Consider the following 15,970-nt stretch of genomic DNA (forward strand, 5'->3'; position numbering starts at 1 on the left):
TCTCGCTCCGTCGCTCTCCAAACCTCCAGCGCTTCCGACGCCACGGCGTCTTAACCTCGAATACCACCAAGTTGGCGGGCCTCTACATTCACAAGTTTTCCTTCGTTCGTCCTCTTCTAGGGCCCAAGGCGTGGGTCTACGGAGGCGACTACAAGAAGCCCCCATAACTGGGCTTTGGCGATACATCCCCTCCTGCGCATTACTGTCGTTACACGAACCTTTCCTTATCCCGGTACTGGGTTAGGAAATCTGGCTATAGTACCATAGATTCCCGAAAGGGCTGAGTGTAGGGTGCGATCCCCTACGCGAAGCCGCCGTCCACGTTGAGCGCACTGTAGAGGTGGGCGCTCACAAGCGACTCACCGGGCAAAGTCGACGCTCTTGCGCCGCAAGAGTCGCTGCTGCTGCGAAGCCTTCACGCTGGCGTAAATATAGAAAAAGAAAGCACAAGAGCCGGAGCCGCATTCGCTTGCCAAAATCGCCAAGATGACTGACACGCCACGATCCGAGAAGTCGCAGACGAGGTACAGCACCCCGGTGTCTGACCTCGATGACCACCGCAACCAGCCGGCATCAATGCCAAGGGCTGATGCCTCCCCAGCTCGCTCCCGCAGGCCAACCTTCGTGAGCGTCCAGGGCGTTTCCGAGCGCCTCACCCCGCTGCACCTTGTCAACGAAGCCCTCGAGGCGCACAATGTTACCGCGCGCGACTTCGAAACCGCCGTCGTGGACGATGACGAGACGCACCTGGCTCCTGATGGGGCATATGGAAGGCGTGGCTCGCTGGCTCACAGCCCCATGGCCCGCCGTGATACCTTCAGGCGGCCTCGAGATCCTACTGTTGAACGTCTGAGGCGCTCCCGGGCATCCTCCACGACGTCGCGATCGACGTCCCCACCCAATTCCGTGGATGCCTTCGGCGATCTTCGACCGCGGCGCCGCGCTGGGACTGTTAACAGCCGTCCTCCGTCTGTTGCAGAGATCGAAGCTGAGCTCCAGCGGACCGTCTCTGGTGGCACACGCCGACGCCCGACCATCAGCGATGAACGCCCTGATATTCATCGTGCCGATACCGCCTCCACGCACAGCTCTGCGGAAGAAGATGTCTGTTTCCCAGTGCAAGAAGATACGGGCAAGACAACCCGGTTCGACTATGAAGAGCTGGAGGAGTTTGTGGTCGAGAATCAAACCAAGACGCCCATCGGCAACCTGCACCGCAAGCCAAGCGTGGAGTCCCGCCTTTCCAGCAAGAAGCCTCGGGTCTTCAACGACCTACGCCCAAAGTCTGGACATTCTACTCCTCCCAAGGCGGATTTGGATGCCATGGCAATCAAAGAAGGCGTTGACCCTGCCATTCAGGAGAAGCTCGCCGAGGAAGGTCTATCCCACATGTTCACCGTCGACAAAACCACCAGCCAAGTGGAGATGCCTCTCAACCGGTGGACTTTCTTCTCGTCCGAGCTGGACGACACCATCCACGCTGCCGAGCTGGGTGGCCTCCTGATGCCTGGCGAACGCTTCCGCGACCTCTTTGAGCCCCCCGCAGAAGCTGGAGTCTGGTGGTTGGACATGGTGAACCCAACAGAAGAGGAAGTATTTGCGATCTGCAAAGCTTTCGGGGTGCATCCCCTTACCCGCGAGGATATTGCAATCCAGGAGCCTCGCGAGAAAGTGGAACTCTTCCACAAGTACTACTTTGTCTGTTTCCGTTCGTTTTTCCAGACCGACAGGGACTCGGAGGACTACCTTGAGCCTATCAACTTCTATGCCGTGGTCTTCAAGGAGGGCATTCTGTCATTTACGTTCACTGAGAGCCCTCATGCGCTCAATGTTCGCAAGCGCATCAGCCGACTTCGGGATTACATCAACCTCAATGCCGATTGGATCTGCTACGCCCTCATTGACGACATCGTTGATAGCTTCGCGCCCGTCCTTCGTACTATCGAGCAAGAGACGGACACCATTGAAGACCAGGTCTTCATTGCACGCATCGAGGACTCTCGCGAGATCCTACGCGCCATCGGCGACTGCCGCAAGAAAGTCATGCAACTGCTCCGTCTTCTCGGCGGCAAAGCAGATGTCATCAAGGGCTTCGCCAAGCGCTGCAATGAATCTTACAGCGTAGCGCCTCGCGGAGACGTCGGGCTCTACCTCAGCGATATCCAGGATCACGTCGTGACGATGATGTCGAACTTGGGCCATTTTGAGAAGATGTTGAGCAGGTCGCACTCCAACTACCTTGCGCAGATCTCGGTCGACCAAGTCATCCAGGGAAACCAGTCCAACATTACGCTCGGTAAGGTCACGGTCATCGCGACCATTCTTGTTCCGCTCAATCTGATTTGCGGTCTGTTCGGCATGAACGTCAAGGTGCCTGGACAGGACGGTAGCATTGCCTGGTTCTTTGGCATCCTTGGGACTATCGTCTTGTTCGTTGCTACGTGCCTGAGTGTTGCCAAGCGCATGAGGTTCATCTGATTTCGATTATGTGTTTGCGACCTTTTGGTCATATACGAGTCCCTGTTTTCACTGCACTGTCTTGTACATGTCGTTCACCATTTTGCTTGTCGTTTTCTTTTTGTTGCAGAGGTGTGCTTAGAGCAAGGTGCGATCGGAAGAGTCCAGTTATACATAGCGCTTAGTGATGGAGAAAGTGCGGGTTCTTACATGTTAGTACTGTTGCTTTCCTTGTATAGATGTTCTAGGTCAATGGATGATGATTGACAAACAATGCGTCCTTTGCCAGTCTTGTTAGATTTGTGAAGCGAGCGCGCGAGAGTACTCGGATGGTTGAGCTGTCAGCCCATCCTCCTTTCTCACGTTCACCGTCCACCGTTGTTTTCAGAGGAGATTATCTCGAACGGAAAACAAAACGTCGATTCTTCCAAGTGTGTGCGGCACCAGAAGTCACGATCAACGGCACAGGTGACCTGCGCGGCGAAAAACGCTCATCCGGCGTCGCGCTACCATCGGAATGGATGCGTTTTCCTGGTTCCGAAAGCGGGAGGTGAAGCCGATTGATGACGTGCTCCCACCAACCAGCTTCGCACCGCGAATGCTCGGGCTGCAGCAGGAAAAAGTGACAAGCAAAGGGCAAGTCTAGCGCTCCTTGCGCCAGTGAAAATGAGAGGATAGACAACAGGGTGCCAACAGGCTCGGAAGGGCGCGGCGACCAGGCGTCGGGCGGCGGTTATCTGTGGAGGCGGCGTCGGACCCTGGTCGAGACTCACGCGGGATTCATCTTCGTGCTTCACATTCACTAGACGCCTCTTCACTTCACCTGACGCTTGCCTCTGATCGCGCCTTCCGCAGACCCTGTCGCGAATACACAAGCACCGCCTGCCTTGCTGCCTGCTCACGGCCCATCCCAACGCCCGACGCCACCGCCGTACCGCCGCAACCTGAGTTCCAACCCAACGTAACGAGTGCGCACCAGCATCCAGACACACGCCCGGAGCTCCCTCCTCGCCCGCACCCGCTCGACGGCCGTCGACATGGCGCAATCCGCAGAGCGCATGCTCATGAACGAGTTCAAGGCGCTGAGCAAGGAGACGTGGACCAACATCGAGGTACGTGCGACACGCCTCAGACCGAGACCTCGCAGCGGGAGACTTGACTGACGGGCGCATAGTTGATCAACGACAATGTGTTTGAGTGGAGCGTCGCGCTCATCGTGCTGAATCCCGACTCGCTCTACTACGGCGGCTACTTCAAGGCGAAGCTCACTTTCCCCAAGACATATCCCTACCAGCCGCCAGGTACGCCACTCCAATCCCCTTCGACACCGCACGAACTAGCTGACAGTAGTTTGCACAGACTTCCAGTTCATCCGCCCCCTCTACCACCCCAACATCTACCCCAACGGCAAGCTCTGCATCTCCATCCTGCACCCGCCCGGCGACGATGAAACCTCGGGCGAAACCGCCGCCGAGCGCTGGTCTCCCGTGCAGCGCGTCGAATCCGTGCTGATTTCCGTGCTGTCGCTCCTCGACGACCCAGAAGTCTCATCTCCCGCCAACGTCGACGCTGGCGTCATGCTGCGCAATGCGCCCGAGGAGTACAAGACGCGCGTCAAGAAGGACCTGGACATCAGCAAGGGGGACATACCCAAGGGGTTCAGCATGCCGACGCACGAGAGCGCGTTTAAGAAAAAGGAAGACGAGGGGGATTTCGATATGAGCTGGGAGGACAGCGATGTCGAGAGCTTTGGGGGGAGTGAGAGTGATTTGGACGGGGATGAGGAGATGGATAGTGATTTTGAGGGGGAGGCGGATGACGATGAGGACGAGGATGAGAAGTAGACGGCTGCGACGATCGATGGAAGTCTGGTGCCCAGAGAAGCGATACGACGGCTACAAAGCGGTGCACGACGACATGGAGGGATGCGCATCTCTTCACTCGGTCCTGCGGTTACAGCCGAGAGCGCGGCGAAACGGAGGACCTCGGACAAACACCCCTCCACCACGCCATCATCACCCCCACTCAACACCAGGATCCTCCCGTCTCTATTTCCTTTCCTCTCCTTCAAACAGCACTCTGCATGCATCGGCGGCGTTTCTGGCGTGGCATTTGGTCTATTTTGCATCGGTCGAAAGGCGGCCAACTCACTTGGGCTTGGAGAGTTGCGGAATCAGGATTATGGCGTATTTTGTAGATATTTGCGTGCATCAGCGACGACTTGAATGGAAAGACATATCTACAGGATACTGGGGGTGTGTGAGGGCGAGGATCGGTGTGAGTGAGGATGAGGATGAAAATGCGGACGCGGACGAGGATGACGTGTGAAGTGTGTGGATGGCGGCGACGCAGCATCGCACCCGTCGCAGAAATCAAGTGGATCTGGACATGCTCATGACATTTGAAGTATACCTTTTTGTCACTGCACTGTTCGTGTGTTGCATTCCGCCACGCCCTGTAGAAGTACGTGAAGCTGCACGCCCAAATCTGCACAGATTGACGAGAGAACAACGGCACATTTCGTCTCGACGATCCAAGCAGATGTCGCAAGAGAACGAAACAGCAAGGTTGCGGAGACGCTTGAATGAGCCGATCCATTTGCCAATGTCGAAGTCATTCGGCGGATGATGAAAGCCAATCTTCAAATGGCAGAGGAGATTGCCAAGACTAGGATCAGGTTCTTCGCTCGGGTCAACGATATTGTGGCGATGGAGATGCTGCATAGCGACGGGGCGGAGAGCGTTGTGGGTTGCGGCCACGTTCATGAGATTGTCGCGCTCGCACTCGTCCACATTGTAGTTTTGGCAATCGAACTATTTCGAGGTCGTCGGCACTTGCAGTGGATTGCATTGATAGAATATAGTGTAAAAGACCCCAAATACTGGGACCTTAAGTGACTTACATATGCAAGGACCTGATCTGGAAGCGCAACCGGGAGCTTCAACGAGCCAGTCGATCGGCGTACAAGGTGAGGAAGTGAGAAAGCCAAAGGGGAACAAGGTTGGTGTATTTACATCCAATGTATCCTATTCTACGCAATGTAATGCTGTGCCATGCTGTGCATCTAATCCTGTACCCCTCACCTCTCTGCCAGAAATAGCGACGGCAGCGATAGCTATACACATGCTCCTCCTGGTTCCTCTGTCCCGCCGTCCTCCCCGAATAGACACAGGAACTCACACCTCCCTCGCCCAATCAACCTCCAACGCCTAACAGGAAAGAAAAAGACCCTTGACAACGGCGCGGTGAAATGCAGCACATACATCCCCCAGCCATGCAATAAAAAAAAGAAAGAAAAAAAAAAAACCCCCCACCATTCTCCTCAACTACTTCGCCACTTCCTCTCCCTCTCCAATAGGAGCCTGGCCATTTCTCTTCCCCCACGCCTTCTCCGCCTCCTTCATTAGACTCTCCAGCTCGCCTGACGTCTCGCACATACTTCTGAAACTCCCACCTTCCTCCCTGATAAGATCATGCGGGTCGCCAAACTGAATCACACTCCCCTTATCCAGCACAAGTACTTTATCATAATCAATAATCGTCTGCAACCGATGCGCAATCGTAATCGTCGTGTTCCGAATCTCCCGAATCGTCTCCTGAATCTTCGTATCTGTCGCGTAGTCGATGCTCGCCGTGGCCTCGTCCATGAGCAGCACCTTGGGCGCCTTGAGCAGCGCCCGCGCCAGGCACAGGAGTTGCCGCTGACCCTGGGAGAGGTTCGAGCCTGACTCGGTGACGGGCGAGTTGAGGTTGCGGAAGGGGTTCTTGTTGTCGGCGTTGAGCGCGAGGGCGGCCGCGCCCGCGGGGTTGTGGGTCGTGGCGCCGGAGGGCATGATGATGACGGTGTCATCGTGGGCTTCGCCATGCTGCCAGTCGCGGTTGGCGAGGATCGAGGATGGGTTCACGGTCGAGGCGGAGTAGCTGCCGTTGACGTCGGCAACGACGGCGCCCGTTGTGGGGTCGGGGATTTCGATAGCTTTGGGTGTGGTGGAGCCTTCGGGGGTGGTGGCGCCGGAAGTTGCGACCGATGAGGTGGAGATGAGGTGCACTTCGCGGAGGGCCTGAAAGATTTCCTCATCGGTGAAAGAGCCAAAGGGGTCAAGGTTGCTGCGAATCGTGCCGGTGAACAAGGTGGGATCCTGGGGGACCATGACGATGTTCTTGCGCAGATCTTGGAGTCCGATCTTGCCGACATCAATGTCATCGACGATGATCTGACCCTCCTCGGCTTCCAAAGCTCGGAAGAGTGCGAGAGCTAGAGAGCTCTTACCAGCGCCGGTGCGACCCACTACACCGACTTTCTCGCCCGGTTTGACTTTGAAACTAACGTTTCGGAGAACAAGGTCGAAATCCGGTCGGTATCTTGTGCTGTAGTTGATAAACTCTACTGCACCCTTGCTTGGCCAGCTGACCGATGGACTGTTCTCTGGTATTACGGCAGGTGCTTCCTGGTCGACGTCCAGATACTCCTTGACGCGCTCCACCGAGTTCATGTTCTGCTCGTTGGAAGAGTACAATCGCACAAACCACAAGACGTTCTCAGTGAACGTCACGGCGTAGGTCAGTGCCAAGCCGGCAGCGCCCGCATCGATACGGCCAACGTTCCGCACCACGAACACTCCCGCGAAAAAAGACACCAGCGCACCAACAACATCAACTCGGAAAGCGAGCCATCTATTAGCGGCCCACAGGTAGATGAACGGCCGGTGCTGGGTGTTGATCTTGGTGAGATTTTCGCGGATGAATCGTCGTTCGTCGCCATAAGCTCGGATGGTCGTCATACCAGAGAGCGTCTCGCCGAACTGCTGGTACAACGGGCTTCGGTGCACGGATTCGAGTCGTTTCAGGTCTCGGGATGAATTCAAGTAGAACATGCCGATCAAAGCGTAGAGTACCGTGATGAAGAAGCCAGCGATGAGGAAGCCCGGGGTGATGACTGAGATCAGGATAACGATGGTGATGATGGATGCAAGACAGTGTACCACACCGATCGCCACAGGAGCCACCTATGTTGGTTAGCAAAGAAATCTTGTAACGATGGATTAGTAGTACATACTTCTTGATCCACGGACTCAATGTCCTTCGAAAATCGGTTCATTAGCTGGCCTAGCGGCGTCTGGTCGAAAAAGCGGAACTTCGCATGTGTAATCTTCTGAATCAGCCTCTCGTGAATCCGCCTCGAAGCTGCCAATGAACCCGCAAACAGAAAACCCTCTCTCACAAACGTGATGAACATGAAAACTATGCCGAGAACAGCATACACAGCAAGGTAGTACGTAGAGTCTACCTCGGTATCGTGCTTCGCGAGATTTGTTTGCATCAAGCTGTAAGAGTATTGGTGGGATGTCGGTTGATTATTATTCAAGTACGGCATAGCCCAGTTGCATGTGCCGCTGTTCAGACAGGTGCCTATTCCATTGAATGTGGGTGCATGCGTAATCGGTGTCTTGTGGTGAGAGCCCATGATCTGCATGTTCTTGTCCGTGTACGCGTTGGCCCAGGATCGGATCCAGATATTAGTGGATACAGAGGATACCTGCTGAGCCGCGAAAGAGATGGCAGCGCCAACCCAGTAGTACCATGGGCCCATAGCCTTCAGATACATAATAATTATGCCGATCTTGACACCTCCTTCAGCCTTGGTCTCTTCTTGCGTATTGCTGACTGGGGTCTTCTTAGGATCTGCGAGGCCGTTCGCACTTCCATTCGCCATACCGTTGGCGTGGTGGGCCTCTTCAGCATCATCGCCCGGCACGTTGACTTTTGAGGGTACCCTTGACGCACCACGAGACACAGGCCTGGATTTCGAGAAGTCATCGCTGAGCTTGCCGGAGTCGATGATCTCGTTGGCTGTACCCTGAGCCGTTATCCTGCCATTTTCCAGCACGACAGCAAAGCCCGCCTCGGGTAGACACAAGCTGACATTGTGAGTGACAAGAATGCATGTACGGTTATACATGAGCGGGCCCATCAATGCTTTGTCGAAAATCCATTTGGCGGTATGGGAGTCGACGGCACTGAGAACATCGTCGAGCAGGACGTGCCGTGCTCTACTGTAAAGAGCACGAGCGAGTGAGATACGCTGTTTTTGGCCTCCCGAAAGCGTGACACCCTTCTCTCCAACAAGCGTCTCGTCTCCAGCATCTAAAATCTCCAAATCGCGCTGAAGGGAACATGCGACAATGACATCCTTATACCGCTTCGCGTCGAACTGGCTCGCAAAAACGATGTTGTCCTTTACTGATCCGTTGACAAGCCATGCCTGCTGCGCACAGTACGCGATGCTTTCCGTTAGTCCAGTCCCCGGGTGAAGCTTTAGATCCTCGCGGCTGCGGCCTCCAGGTAGGTAGACTTCGCCCTTCAGTTTGGTCATTTCTCCGAGCAGAGCCATCAGTAGCGAGGTCTTTCCAGAGCCTGTCGGGCCAGCGATGACGTTCAGGTGACCAACCTTGAAGCGCAGATTAAGGTCCATGAGCTTGAAAGCTTCCGCGGCTGTCTTATCTTGCAGGTCCTTGCCGCCCCAACTGAAAGTGCCATTTTCGAAACCAATGAGAGGCGCGCCATCTGCGTCTTTCTTGTGCGTGACCAACTGAGCGTATTTATCCGTTTCGGGTTCGTTGAGATACTCTTCGATACGATCGACCGAAACCTTGGATTCTTGAACGTGAGCAACCATATCGGCCAATTGATCCAGTGGTATCCTGAGAATCTGGAAGAGAGATAAGGCGGTGAAAGCCACAGATGGCACAAGATCCTTTTTCTCCACCTTAGTGTACACGAGGAACGAGAGGAAAGTAATTAAGATCGGCGTTCCTGACCAAACCGTGGCAGCAATGGCCCAGAGCAGATATCTCTTCTTCAAATGCTTGAGTTCCAGGGTCCGCTTCTCGTTAACCTGCCCGATAAACCGTTGTTCCCATGCGAAGTACTTGATGATGCGGATGTTCGTCAGGACCTCGTTGGTGGTGTGAATCCTAGCATCGGTAGCCGCTGAAATTAATTTCTGGATGCTGGAGAACTGCTTTGACACATAAAGATTGACTGGAAGTAGGAACACCATCATCCCAATGCCCGCAATCGAGCTGTATCCGAGAAGGGTGTATAAAAGTGTGACTGCGCCGATGATCATGACAGGAGTGTTGGCCCACAGGAAATGAAGGTAAGCGCAGATTTCGCTGACCTTGAACGCATCCACGGCCATCAAGTTAATAATGGCTCCAGTCGTGACTTGCGAGTCGGCAGAGCTCTCTTCGTTGTCTTTCTGAGCTTGGTCGGCCTGGGTCGTCTTCTTCTTCTTCCGTCCGAAGGTCATCATCTTCTTCAATCGCCCAGGCTGTGGCTCGTCCTCGCGCTTCTTCTTCTTTCCCTCGCCCAGCACTTTGTCGGCACCCGCACCAGCTCTTCGCTTGAGTGTTTTGGCGTAGATTTCGCCGATGACGATCGCGCGCAAGCGAATGCAAATCTTGCGTCCGACCCACAGCGCGTGGCCATCAGCAAGTGCAGACAGGCATCCGGAGACGAAGAGAAGGATCACGTAAAACCATGCCGCGTTCTTTGGAGTATACTCTGGCGCTTCGACGTACTCCAAGATAGCCTTCAGAAGCAATGTGGGAGCGAAAACGATGACACCTGACAAAGCGGCCCATCCCGCCTGGATCAGTAAACCGCGCTTGAAGTGCTTTAAAAGATGGAATGCCAGAGATGACGTCTTTTTTACTTGTCGATACTCTGCGATTACCGCCGCGGCTTTGTCTTTAGGCGCCAGATTCCACACATCAGATAACTCATATGTCTTCTTGTAACCAGTCCAAACGATGGAATCCACCCACGACCAAGTAGCGAGAGAGAAGACGCTTGCGGTAGGTTCGCGAGAGGGCATGATATCACCCTCGTATTCGAGTTCGACGGCCTTGTTCCCTCTCCTTGAAGATAAAGCTATTACTAAAAGTACTGAGTTGAGAGCGAAATCGGCGATGGTCAAATTCTGGTGAAGAGAGGAGCGAGGATGGATGATGGCGGATCGGAAGACGAGGACGGTCAAGATCCATTGAAATCCGTAGATGAATGCCGTGTGATACCAAAGCCTAGGGAACGATAGCCGGCTTGTGCTTGACAGGAGGAGCCTCAACGAAGCCAACGTCGCAAGATATGCCCACACGACGATGCCAGCAATGGCGGCGATCCTGCCGTTGCGGCCATATGCTTCGGTGAAAAATATCGCCACACGCACACCCAATGCTGCCAACACAGCTATCTCTTCCAGCACGACAACCGTGAGTTCGCCGCGCGGTTTGGTCACCGCCATCGTAGACGTAGTTTGGCGACTGGCGGTCGGATGTAAAGCGAGCTGCTCGTGGCGATCGAACTCGTCGTCATCGCTGGAATCCGGATCGTCGCCATCGTAGTGGCGGCTGTGTATTGACCACGGTTGGAGAGGATCTTGGAGTACCGAGTAGGCGTGATAGTACTTAGACGCTTTCGCTTCCTGGTATAGCTGGAATGCGAGGTAAAGGAGTGACACGGCGCAGAATGCGAGGGGAATCAATGTCTGAAGATAGCTGCCTAAGTTAGCATTGATTCAAGTCAGATGAACAGTTGCGTGTCCTGAAGTCCCCGGACCGCTATGCACAATTTCTGTTGGTGCAAATGTTCCGTTCATTCGGCCCAGCCCCCGATGGTCGCGTACGCGGCGATTTGCGTATGCTGCCTCGGTATTGCGTGCCGCTCGATCATCAATACTTCCACCACCATGCCCATAAGCTTGCCAGCCCAGTAACTGATCGCCGGGATAGATAGGTAGCTTCCAAGCGGTGTTTCCAAGTTCTATGAGACAGGACCATGTTTTGCGGCGCGTGTGGCAATTGGCGCAAAAATGGGAGGCGAGGGGCAATCTGTTGTTCAGCATTGGAGGCACCATCGCTGGGCGAGCCAAATCCTCGAACTCGTGGGTTCATGTCTCAAATCCTAGGATACTACCGAGACCAATTATCCAGCCCTGCAGGACGCTGGCAGCGCCGGGTAAAGCTCTTGACGTAGTCGACCCGGTATCGTGATTCCTGGAACAGAGCAATCCCGCCAGAATGGAATGGAACAGAAAATGCACTTACTCATGCTCAAAGCAGGACGAGAAGTCGTCCAGGCGCCAGAGCGGGCCGTTGCAGCGGGCGAACATGCTTCTCGCGAGGCCTCTTGCGCAGTCCTCTTGTCGCTGTCGAAGGTCGGAAGCAGTCCGCGGTCCCGGCTATGAGCGGCAGCTGCGCATTTGTAGTTCCCCAAATGATAACAAACGCCCCGTCGCGCTTGATGCAATTGGCCCAGGCGTACAGAGAATGTCCGATTCTGGGGCGGCGAAGCAAGCGTGCCCTGCGAAGAATATAATCGAAAGCTCCACTATGGCTCGACGCACTGACGTTGGTCCCGCGCTTGAGTACGTCAGGTTTGCAAACGGGCGGCCGAACGTCCGCGCGCTGGTGTTTGGTCGATTAGCCGACGCTCCGATGTCCACAGCTCTGGGCTTCCGCTTGCAGGGGCCGTGGGAGGATATCTATAGCTGTGGTATGCCAGCCAGCTATGGAACGTACTGTGAAGCTGCAAACCGTCGCAGCGCGGGCAGCAACGTCGTTCCCGGCGCCGGCCCGCCCTACTCACCGCTCTGAGTCACGCCCGCGCATGTGGCTGGTAGCGTGTCGTTCGGTGACCACGGTGCGATAGCAGCAGCTGTTCCCGTGCTGCTGCAGTGTGAATGCATTCCCTGCACAAGTCGCCATACGGAAGGTCGCCCGCTGATCCGCGTATTCGTGCATCCCGATGCGTACACGGGCAGAATACCTATCGGTCCTAACACTGTCGGTAGCCATTGTGCAAGTGCGCAACAAACTCACCGTGAGCAAGACCGCAGGTGAGATGAACAAGGTGCGCCACTGTGCTGACGGCCATCTGACGAGATCGTATCTCGCATCCTCCAAAACCTGGGGAAACCATCACTTCCGATCCACGCCACCGCCCTTTTCAGCGTTGTGTTCCTTGTCGATAGAGCACGCCAGCTTACCTAGATATCGTATGTGAAGTCGGGACCCACCAACATCGTTCTCCGCATGCAACCTTCCTATGCGCGCTTATGCAGATTGCCACCGACCTCTCAGAGTCCCTTGATTACTGGACCCATGCTCTGCGGCCTGCCGTCGTTTATTATCGTGCAGCCGTTATGTGGGGTATGGGACTCCGGTGAGGAAGGGCAGAACAGGGGTCAGCAGAAAGCGAGCTTAGCGATGACAGACGCACGTGAGACTGAGACAGCAACTCTATCCAATGCACTGGGACGAACATGCCATCGAGGCCCTCAACAATTATGGACAAGGATACAGCTGCAGCCTCCGGTTGCTTCAAAGGTACAAGGGGCCGGACATGCAGAGATTGAACGTCAAGGAATTGATGGACGCACGTAGGGCTGGGACAGCAACTCTATCCAACGTAGAAGGACGAACATGTCACTGAACCTCTCAACAATTATGAGCAAGGGTACAATTGCAGCGTCTAATTCGCTGCAAAAGGCAGACGGCACCAGACTTGCAGAAACTGATCGTCAAGGGCGTAGCATGCACACTAATCACGCAAAGGGCGGAAGTCACCGCGGCTGGTGCTCTGACTGGATCTTTGTTATGTACAGTGATGGCTAGGAAATGGTTCAAAGGGTAGTCTACTGTCGCGCCTTTGCTACCGGTACCCATGGCGAGGTCTTGGGCTTGACCCTGCCGAGACTTAGCATGAGTCAATCGATGGAAAGGACAAACATACGTGCTGTACGGCTTGTACCCAGAGCGGCTCCACGTCAACGTGGGGCGGTGCTCCTTGGGCTCCCACTCGCGCACTTGTCGCTGAAGGATAGGGTCCACGGAGGGCGCCTTGTCGACCATGTACGACATCCACGCGTGCCTGCACTTATCAGATGCTGCTGGGGGGATGCTTCAGGGTGGGAACGTACCATCCGGGCTCGATCTGGGAGCTGCAAACGATTAGCGTTGCACGCGAGAGGGGTGTATCACTGCAACTCACGGTTCGAACTCCTTGTCCTTGTAGTCTACCCACCGGGTCCTCACTGCGCCGGAACGTCAATTGACTACACCAAAGCATGTCGGATTCGTGCTCACGTACGCGGGAGCTCATCGGCCAAGTTCTCGTAGTACTTGTTTCCGTACTTGTCTGCGCCTATGAAGGTTCCGGCTTTGGTGTCACCTGCGCCCCGTCAGTCTCTTCGTGTTTTCCCTTCTCGTGCAGACTGGGCATACCGATGTTCTGTGTTCGCGGACGGCAGCGGTTAGCGGCGAGTGCGGCGGAGTGGGAGCTTGGAAGATGGTGTCGCGTACCTGCATCTGGTGGCCATATTCCTGCGAAAGAAGGTCAATTGGGGTCGCAAGTTACAGGGGAAGCTCAAGAGAGTGCGCACCTTAAAGCCAATCTTGCGGAGGTTCCGCAATGTCCTCATAAGCGTCGACATGGTGGCGGGGTTGTAGAGAGGAAGTTCGGAGCTGCGACGCACTCCAAGACGTCGTTGCTTGGCACGTCCGTCCACGACACCCCGAAACGGTTTAGCCCGGGGAAGCGCAACATCAAAACTTCCAGACGCAACAACAGTCACTGCATAGTGCAATTGCAAAATGATAATACGAAGCTTCTTGAGGGTCCAAGGATCTCGAATTGCGTTACGACGCAGCATACCAGTTCGGACACGGCCAGCCCAATGCGCGCGGAGGTATTCGACAGCCAACGCCCCTTCAATGAGTTCCTCAGCGCCTCAATCCCAGGCATCGATGCTGGCCACTATAACGACCGATCTGGATAAGATTGCGCCTAGATTTGAGGTCCAGCCCGAGCAGATAGAAATCTTGAAGACACCGTCGGAGTTCTACGAAACACTAAAGGTCGGTCTCACGTGGTCTCCCATTCACCATACAATCGTTCCAAATTCAAAGAGGCAGACTCTGGCAATGATCGTTACCTCGAATATACAGCTGAACCAAGTCTTAACCTCCCAATTATCCAGCTGATTTTTGATATTCTGTTCCTTCCCACCAATGAAATAAATGACCTCCTAACACGACCCCAGGACAAAATATCAAAAGCCCAATCCCGCATCTACCTCAGCACCCTCTACATCGGCAAAACCGAACATGAACTCATCACCACCATCCGCACCGCCCTCCTCGCCAACCCAAACCTCCGCGTCTCCTTCCTCACCGACGCCCTTCGGGGCACCCGAGAAACCCCACATGCCTCATGTGCCTCGCTCCTCGCGCCCCTCATCGCCGAATTTGGCCCCCGCGTCGAAGTCCGCATGTTCCACACGCCCAACCTAACCGGCATCCGCAAGAAAGTAATCCCTAACCGCATCAACGAGGGCTGGGGCCTGCAGCACATGAAGCTGTACGGCGTCGACGACGAGGTCATTATGAGCGGCGCGAATCTGAGCAGCGACTACTTCACCAACCGCCAGGACCGGTACCACCTCCTCAAGGACGCGCGCCTGGCCGAGTACTTCAGCAAGATCCACGCCGGCGTCGCCGCGCTTTCTTTCGACATCCAGCCCGCCGAGTCGCAGGCTGGGTACACGATGTCCTGGCCGTCTTCAAACCCCGCACCGTCGCCCCTCGCGTCCCCATCCGCTTTTAAAAAGGCCGCCGCGGCGCATCTCAGCCCTCTCCTCACCCCGGCAAACTCCCCCGCCGCCGTCGCAGGCGGCACAAAGACCACCATCTACCCCATCCTCTCCCTCGTCCCCCTCCTCCCCACCGACACCTCCACCGAACTCCCCGCCCTCACGACCATCCTGTCATCCCTCTCCCGCGCCCCCTTCCAGGGAAGCACCTGGACCTTCACCGCAGGCTACTTCAACATGACGCCATCCTTCCGACGCCTCTTACTCTCTACGCGACCAGCCTCTGGCACCGTGCTCACCGCGCACCCCTTCGCGAACGGGTTCTACGGGAGCAAAGGCGTGAGCGGGATGTTGCCGGACGCCTATACACACCTGAGTAAGATGTTCCTCGCCAAAGTACGCCACGCCGGGCTCGATTCCTCCATCTCCTTGAAAGAATGGCAGCGGGGTAAAGTCGGCGACGAGGGCGGGTGGACGTATCATGCGAAGGGGCTGTGGGTTTCGTTCCCTTCCTCTCCTTCTTCGTCCTCGTCTCAGTCTGGCGACGTTGCGGAAAAGGTGCAGCAAGAGGATCCGAGCCTCACCGTCATCGGCTCGAGCAACTACACCAAACGCAGCTACGAACTCGATCTCGAGGCCAACGTGGTGATTGCAACGAGCGACCCCGGGTTGCGGGAAAGGCTCGGCGAAGAGGTGAAGTGGCTCGGGGAGTACGCGAGCAGGGTGGACGAGAGGGAGTTTGAGAAGCCGGAGAGGAGGGTCGGAGTTAGTGTGCGGTTATCGATGTGGCTGGTGAGGGTGCTGGGTGGGGCTTTGTAGGGGCGTTGTACATGCGTGTAGACTAGGCTGTAAGATATATGG

At 55.5% G+C, this 15,970-nt stretch overlaps 7 protein-coding genes across 7 annotated transcripts; 5 read left to right on the plus strand and 2 right to left on the minus strand.

The window, feature by feature from the left end:
* The first annotated feature begins 336 nt into the window (after positions 1-336).
* CC84DRAFT_431706 (cora family metal ion transporter-like protein) lies at positions 337-2,720 on the plus strand. Its single transcript, XM_018186224.1, has one exon. It carries the CDS (start codon positions 487-489, stop codon positions 2,476-2,478), a length of 1,992 nt encoding a protein of 663 aa, XP_018039579.1. The 5' UTR covers positions 337-486; the 3' UTR covers positions 2,479-2,720.
* A 652-nt stretch (positions 2,721-3,372) lies between these two features.
* Positions 3,373-4,690, plus strand: CC84DRAFT_431767 (uncharacterized protein). Its single transcript, XM_018186225.1, has 3 exons — positions 3,373-3,569; positions 3,632-3,758; positions 3,817-4,690. The coding sequence occupies exons 1-3, from the start codon at positions 3,495-3,497 to the stop codon at positions 4,299-4,301; spliced, it is 687 nt and encodes a 228-aa protein (XP_018039580.1). The 5' UTR covers positions 3,373-3,494; the 3' UTR covers positions 4,302-4,690.
* CC84DRAFT_431768 (uncharacterized protein) lies at positions 4,691-5,223 on the plus strand. The gene has a single exon (XM_018186226.1). The coding sequence runs from the start codon at positions 4,795-4,797 to the stop codon at positions 5,083-5,085; it is 291 nt and encodes a 96-aa protein (XP_018039581.1). The 5' UTR covers positions 4,691-4,794; the 3' UTR covers positions 5,086-5,223.
* A 515-nt stretch (positions 5,224-5,738) lies between these two features.
* Positions 5,739-11,805, minus strand: CC84DRAFT_1110410 (uncharacterized protein). Its single transcript, XM_018175249.1, has 3 exons — positions 11,565-11,805; positions 7,514-11,015; positions 5,739-7,463 (listed from the first exon to the last, which is right to left on the minus strand). Exons 1-3 carry the CDS (start codon positions 11,627-11,629, stop codon positions 5,784-5,786), a joined length of 5,247 nt encoding a protein of 1,748 aa, XP_018039582.1. The 5' UTR covers positions 11,630-11,805; the 3' UTR covers positions 5,739-5,783.
* A 527-nt stretch (positions 11,806-12,332) lies between these two features.
* On the plus strand, positions 12,333-13,242 carry CC84DRAFT_432528 (uncharacterized protein). Its single transcript, XM_018186228.1, has 2 exons — positions 12,333-12,845; positions 12,903-13,242. Exons 1-2 carry the CDS (start codon positions 12,552-12,554, stop codon positions 13,131-13,133), a joined length of 525 nt encoding a protein of 174 aa, XP_018039583.1. The 5' UTR covers positions 12,333-12,551; the 3' UTR covers positions 13,134-13,242.
* Positions 13,092-13,976, minus strand: CC84DRAFT_1160424 (NDUFA12-domain-containing protein). Its single transcript, XM_018177498.1, has 8 exons — positions 13,901-13,976; positions 13,821-13,841; positions 13,743-13,749; positions 13,609-13,689; positions 13,510-13,552; positions 13,439-13,459; positions 13,252-13,389; positions 13,092-13,205 (listed from the first exon to the last, which is right to left on the minus strand). The coding sequence occupies exons 1-8, from the start codon at positions 13,949-13,951 to the stop codon at positions 13,154-13,156; spliced, it is 414 nt and encodes a 137-aa protein (XP_018039584.1). The 5' UTR covers positions 13,952-13,976; the 3' UTR covers positions 13,092-13,153.
* Positions 13,977-14,264: 288 nt separating this feature from the next.
* On the plus strand, positions 14,265-15,928 carry CC84DRAFT_1136679 (CDP-diacylglycerol-glycerol-3-phosphate 3-phosphatidyltransferase-like protein; the record flags this gene model as incomplete). Its single annotated transcript, XM_018176109.1, has 2 exons — positions 14,265-14,375; positions 14,498-15,928. The coding sequence occupies 2 exons, from the start codon at positions 14,265-14,267 to the stop codon at positions 15,926-15,928; spliced, it is 1,542 nt and encodes a 513-aa protein (XP_018039585.1).
* Positions 15,929-15,970: the final 42 nt, after the last annotated feature.

This window comes from Paraphaeosphaeria sporulosa (assembly GCF_001642045.1).
Source record: "Paraphaeosphaeria sporulosa strain AP3s5-JAC2a unplaced genomic scaffold CC84scaffold_2, whole genome shotgun sequence".
NCBI lineage: Eukaryota > Fungi > Ascomycota > Dothideomycetes > Pleosporales > Didymosphaeriaceae > Paraphaeosphaeria > Paraphaeosphaeria sporulosa.